General features: G+C 39.4%; 1 protein-coding gene across 1 annotated transcript in view; it reads left to right on the top strand.

Moving 5' to 3' along the window:
• LOC110170326 (voltage-dependent T-type calcium channel subunit alpha-1I-like) overlaps positions 1-6,914 on the top strand; it is a 475,861-nt gene that overhangs the window by 263,331 nt on the left and 205,616 nt on the right. Inside the window, exon 18 of the mRNA XM_055158519.1 lies at positions 4,957-5,044. Coding sequence (XP_055014494.1) covers positions 4,957-5,044 — 88 coding nt within the window. The remainder of the gene's footprint in view (positions 1-4,956; positions 5,045-6,914) is intronic.

The following is a 6,914-nucleotide window of genomic DNA, read 5'->3' as shown; positions in this document are numbered from 1 at the left end:
TATTTTTTATTTCGAGTCTGTATCGAAATCAAGTCTGACATTTTAGTTTCCTGACAAGACTAAAAGTTACACAACGTCCAGTCACGCAGTTATTTTAAAAAGTCCCATTTAAATCAGATGAAGCTGAACCAAAATAACCGGAGGACTGAGTATTGACCCAACGCAGAAAATATCTCCGTATCGATCGATAATGTAATTACTGTGTTTATTGCCGTGTTCCAGACTCAGGCAGCAGATACGACTCTTACACTGAATCCATTTGTGGAGCATTAATATCTGCTCCCGAGGCTAATAAAACTCTGAGATGACACTTTCACAGGAGACTGATGGAAAAATGGATCTGATTTTACGAGACAGAGACGCTAAAATGCTGTTTGGTAAAGTGAGAAACAGGAAAACGAGACACAGGTTTGGTTTCTTTCGCACTGATAACAATTTTCAATATGCGCTGGATCTTTTTGGAGATTTTGCCCGCGTTATAACACTGCTCCTTCATCAAAAATATGTCTGAAAAAAGTTTTAGAGTCATCCAAGTGGTAACGGAGGGAAACGGGCAGATTTTTGACATTCAATTTAGGGACGGGCATTCGATGAAATTTTCTTAATCGATTGTCGGAAGAATTAATGATCGATTATCGATTAATCATTAACGTTTTTATATTAAAATGATCATCATTATTATGACTATCTGCACTAATCTGCATAAATAAATTCAACTTTACGACATATAAACATAACGACTCTAGATCCACATCAGCTGTTTGACATTATAATGTGTTTAATTCAGTTTTGTTCAAATCTCACAGAAACAAAACTTAAAACCACATCACTAATTTACATAAACTAAGTGAAGATAAAACTCCAGCTCTTGTGTCGCTGATGTGGTTCAACTTGTGTTGGATTAAAAGACATGACTCAGGTGAATACAGGTCAGTGTGACCAGATTTGTGTTTGTCAAAACCAGGACAGCGTACGGGGGGAGGGGGGCGGGGCCTCGTCATCCACATTGAGCGACTCTCACCTGGAAAAACTTTTTCCCACTGGACACAGAAACATATGTGCTGCTTTATCCACTGTGCACATGGACTCACACTTGTCCCAACGCAACGGAAAGTGTGGAATTTCTTGTACAAATCCTGGTTAAATCCACATTTGTGCTTCAGTTCGTTACAGACTGACCCACTGTTTGTGTCTCGCTCCTTCTGATGCAGAGACACATGTACACACCTGTTTGGTCACGATACACAAACATACATTCAGTTTGTTGATTAAAATCAACGTAATCGATGAAATTCTTAATGATCAATTATCGATTAATCGATTAATCATGCCCATCCCTAATTCAAATGTCTCTTATTCAGAAACTAGAGGAACTATTGAAATAAGTAAAGTATCAGAATGTAGGAAAGAGTTACACTCCAACAGGGTCAAGTTAAACCTGTGAGATTCTTTCAAGTTCAAGACAAAAAATTAAAAAACTCATGTCGGTAACGGAGGGAATGAAATATGCAGCACTTTTTGGTCAATAAATCCAAACAGTGATAACTCTTGGTTCTCACTTACATATCCTTAACAAACTGGTTTGAATATTTGCTTCATATAGTTTTCTACCATATGGTACAAGATTAGGTTGAAAAACCTCTTACTTTTTGACTCATGAGATTTTTTATTAAGAAAGTTCATGGTAACGGAGGGAAAATTGTGCAAACAAGTAGAAGGTGCAGGATTTTACATCATTTGTCACTTTTTTCTTCCAAATACTTTAATATTACTTCAAAATGAAAGGAAACTATTTCTATAAAATATGTCAGTCCTTCCAAGAACATTTTTATCATTTTAAATACTTTTTTTTTTTTTTAAATCCTGTACCTTCATCAACAGTTCAAAGATGGAATAACACAAGATATGATGAAATACAAACATTTATTTACATGATTTTCAGGTCTTTGAAATTTGGGAAATAATTTTTGTTCCATGTTTCATACATGGTCTGTTTAAAACGGATGGAACTTTAGAACCAAAAATGGTACAGAAAAAAGGTCAACAGTTTGATAAACTAGAGTACATATGTATCTGTTCAATACATTTTTATATCAGATGAATTAACTTGAATTTTTGGCCTTGTTGTTTACTTCTGCTTGACCGGACCAACATGCATGTTTGAGCAATTTAGTGATCTCTCCTTGGCCTTATTCAAATCCTCCTTAAGGCCGTTTTATAGTTCTGTTTAGTTTATAGTTCAACACTCACTGCCGCCGTCGCCTTGTCGCTGTCATTTTTGATTTATGGATCTGCGTCGAGGTCTGTGACACGTTTACAGAATGAAGCGGGAAAAGCAGAGCGCTGGAAAATATGGAGATCGGATGTAGAGACGAGCAATCACAGCCCTGATTGTCTACGTCCGTTTGATGTGCAGTTACAAAATGTCGTGTCTCACACTCTGCAGAGGTGTTCAAGGTGACACAGACTCTCTGCATCGGGACAAAGATGATTTGACGCACGACCATAAATTGTGCTTTATGGTTTGATGTAAGATTCTGTACAAGGCTCCGCCCACAAACCTACGTCACCATGCTCCTATGTTCAGATTGTGTTATGATTTCTGAGTCTCGTCCTTGATCCCAACTAAAATTCAATAAACATGTAAAAAAAAAAAAAATCCAAAACCATTCAAAGCGATATTGAATAGGGACAGTGCAGATTAATGAACATCTACAACACTGCAGTGTAAATATGACAGATTATAACAAAAACGCTAATTTCCATTTGTAGTCCCAAGGCAGGTAACACCACAAATTTAACTGAAAAAAAACACAAAACAAACAAACAAAAAAAAAAAACAATTACAAGTGACATGTGACAAGTCTAAACTAAAAGTGTCCGCAGGTCTGGTTTTCTGTTTCAAGTGTGATGTGAAAGTGTCCAGTGTTGAAGTTTCTCTTATTGATAATGGGAGAATGTTCCAGAAGTTAGATCCTCCGACTGAGACACACTTTGTCCAGATGTGGAGCTCACAGTTCCCCCGGGCCATGGACCTAGTTCCCATCGTACTAACATCCATCCATTTTCTTCCACTTATCTGGGGACGAGTCACAGGGACTCCCAGACTTCCCTCACCCCAGACACTTCCTCCAGCTCCTCCAGGGGGACCCCGAGGTGTTCCCAGGCCAGTCCAGAGACATAGTCCCTCCAGTGTGTCCTGGGTCTTCCCCGGGGCCTCCTCCCGGTGGGACATGAACACCTCCCGAGGGAGGCGCCCAGGAGACATCAGAACAGACGCCCGAGCCTCAACTGGCTCCTCTCGATGTGGAGGAGCAGCGGCTCTACTCCGAGCTCCTCCCGTGTGACTGAGCTCCTCACTCTGTCTCTAAGGGAGACGCCCAGACGCCCTGCGGAGGAAACTCATTTCGAGCGCTTGTATCCGCGATCTCGTCCTTTCGGTCACTACCCAGAGCTCATGACCAGAGGTGAGAGTAGGAACGAAGACTGACCGGTAAATCGAGAGCTTCGCCTTTCGACTCAGCTCCTCTTCACCACAACGATACAGCGACCGCATCACTGCAGACGCTGCACCGATCCTCCTGTCAGTCTCACGCTCCGTCCTCCCCTCGTACTAACTGTCTTTATTTTAATAAAATCCTGTAACGGAGGAGGGCAAGTCCATACAAAACTTTATATATAAAACATCCATATTTAAAATCAACAAAATTATTAAAATTAAGCAGGTTGTACTTGTCTAAAATAGTGCAGTGGTGAACTGAGAATGTTTCTTGTCCAGTATTTTTAATTAAAAAGTGATTCAAAATATGAAGCTTTAATACATTATATTTTCTTAAACTAATATTCAAATCCATGAATAATCTCGCACCAGAGCCTAAGTCTTTTTATTCAGAGACAAACGAGTCTCCAGTAGATCCTCCAGTAACGACTGTACAATCCCATCCATCCATTTTCTTCCGTTTTATCCGGTTCCAGGTGGTAGAAACAGCAGTTTGAGCAGAGGCCCAGACTTCTCTTTCCTCCAGCTCCTCCGGGGGGATCCTGAGGTGTTCCCAGTCCAGCCCAGAGACACAGTCCCTCCAGCGTGTCCTGGATCTTCCCCGGAGCCTCCTCCTGACGGGACGTGCCCGGAAAACCTCTCCCGGGAGACGTCCAGGAGGCGTCCGGAGCAGATGCCCGAGCCTCAGAGCAGAATATTCTAAACTATGAAGCTCAGTCCCACCTGAAGTGAAACGTAAAAGAGCTTCAGCTGTTCACCTGGAGGCAAAAGTCCTGGTTAAAAACAAACCAAAGTTGTTCCCACCTGTAAATATTGTCTGTCGAGTGTGTGTGTGTGTGTGTGTGTGTGTGTGTGTGTTTGAATGTGGGAACATTGAACTCTTGTAAAAATGTGTTTAAAGTTTGTGTTTTTAAACTTTTCTGAAAGGTTTGCTGCAGGAAAAACACAAACTGTATCTACATGTTCCGTCTGCGTCGCATCAGCTGCTTGTTCTGCCTGTGACTGTGTCCGACTGCAATGTCCCTGTCAAATAAATAAATAAAATAAATAAATAAATAAAATAAAAGGACAGTGCTCAGAAGGGGGAGGAGAGACTCGCACTCGCACGAAAAACTACACTGAAACTCGTCTTTTGCCGAAAATTAATTTGAGTTGATTTCACTTTGGACTTTTACAGACACTTTCTCCAGCCTTTTGTTTGTACTTAAAAAAAAAAAAAAAACAGACTCAGACTCTGGGTCAAACATGTCGGGTTCAAAAATGTCACGTAGACTTTTTTCTACAATAAAATCATGTAAATGTTCTCCTTACAAAGTTTTTTTTTGCTCTTTTCTTTCATTGCAGACGTGTCCGCTCAGCTCTTTGTGTCTTTTCTCTGTCGCTGTAATTTCTGTTTAAATCAAATCTTGTTTTTAAATCAAACCTTGTCTTTTTTTTGTTTCTCTTGTTTTCCACAGGGAGATGCAAACCGCTCGTACTCTGAGGACGACCACTCCTCCTCCAACTTCGACGAGAGCGAGAAACGTGACTCTATAAAACTCTCAGGTCAGTTACTGTCTGTCCTTTTTATTTTAAAGCTGCACTGTGTCACTTTCTGGTTGTTTCAGACTAAATATTATATTAAACGAAATATTCATTTAGATTTTAGATTTTTCTTTATAATGTCTTAAAATAACTAAGGCTGAAAACATGAACGAAACCAACACCCACAGACAGTAAAGTACTACAGTAATATAGACACGATAAAGTACTGCAGTAATACAGACACAATAAAGTACTGCAGTAATACAGACACAATAAAGTACTGCAGTAATACAGACACGATAAAGTACTGCAGTAATACAGACACAGTAAAGTACTGCAGTAATACAGACACAGATAAAGTACTGCAGTAATACAGACACAATAAAGTACTGCAGTAATACAGACACAGTAAAGTAAGTACTGACAGTAATACAGTAATACAGACACAGTAAAGTACTGCAGTAATACAGACACAGTACTGCAGTAATACTAAAGTACAGTAATACAGACACAGTAATAAAGTAAAGTACTGCAGTAATACAGACACGATAAAGTACTGCAGTAATACAGACACAGTAAAGTACTGCAGTAATACAGACGCAGTAAAGTACTACAGTAATACAGACGCAGTAAAGTACTACAGTAATACAGACGCAGTAAAGTACTGCAGTAATACAGACGCAGTAAAGTACTACAGTAATACAGACACAGTAAAGTACTGCAGTAATACAGACGCAGTAAAGTACTACAGTAATACAGACGCAGTAAAGTACTGCAGTAATACAGACGCAGTAAAGTACTACAGTAATACAGACGCAGTAAAGTACTACAGTAATACAGACGCAGTAAAGTACTGCAGTAATACAGACGCAGTAAAGTACTGCAGTAATACAGACGCAGTAAAGTACTACAGTAATACAGACGCAGTAAAGTACTGCAGTAATACAGATGCAGTAAAGTACTGCAGTAATACAGACGCAGTAAAGTACTGCAGTAATACAGACGCAGTAAAGTACTGCAGTAATACAGATGCAGTAAAGTACTACAGTAATACAGACGCAGTAAAGTACTGCAGTAATACAGACGCAGTAAAGTACTACAGTAATACAGACACAATAAAGTACTGCAGTAATACAGACACGATAAAGTACTGCAGTAATACAGACACAATAAAGTACTGCAGTAATACAGACGCAGTAAAGTACAGTAATACAGACACAATAAAGTACTGCAGTAATACAGACACGATAAAGTACTGCAGTAATACAGACGCAGTAAAGTATTGCAGTAATACAGACGCAGTAAAGTACTACAGTAATACAGATGCAGTAAAGTACTGCAGTAATACAGACGCAGTAAAGTACTGCAGTAATACAGAGGCAGTAAAGTACTGCAGTAATACAGACACGATAAAGTACTACAGTAATACAGACGCAGTAAAGTACTACAGTAATACAGACACAGTAAAGTACTACAGTAATACAGACGCAGTAAAGTACTACAGTAATACAGACGCAGTAAAGTACTGCAGTAATACAGACGCAGTAAAGTACTGCAGTAATACAGACGCAGTAAAGTACTGCAGTAATACAGACGCAGTAAAGTACTGCAGTAATACAGACGCAGTAAAGTACTACAGTAATACAGACGCAGTAAAGTACTGTAATACAGTAATACAGACACAGTAAAGTACTACAGTAATACAGAATACGCAGTAAAGTACTACAGTAATACACACGCAGTAAAGTACTACAGTAATACAGACGCAGTAAAATACTGCAGTAATACAGACGCAGTAAAATACTGCAGTAATACAGACGCAGTAAAATACTGCAGTAATACAGTCGCAGTAAAGTACTACAGTAATATAGACACGTAAAGTACTGCAGTA

Source organism: Boleophthalmus pectinirostris, unplaced genomic scaffold (assembly GCF_026225935.1).
Source record: "Boleophthalmus pectinirostris isolate CB_2022bp ecotype Guang Dong unplaced genomic scaffold, ASM2622593v1 HiC_scaffold_22, whole genome shotgun sequence".
In the NCBI taxonomy this organism is placed as follows: Eukaryota; Metazoa; Chordata; class Actinopteri; order Gobiiformes; family Gobiidae; genus Boleophthalmus; species Boleophthalmus pectinirostris.
Note: the sequence above shows the minus strand (reverse complement) of the source record. Positions and strands in the feature narration are given on the sequence as shown.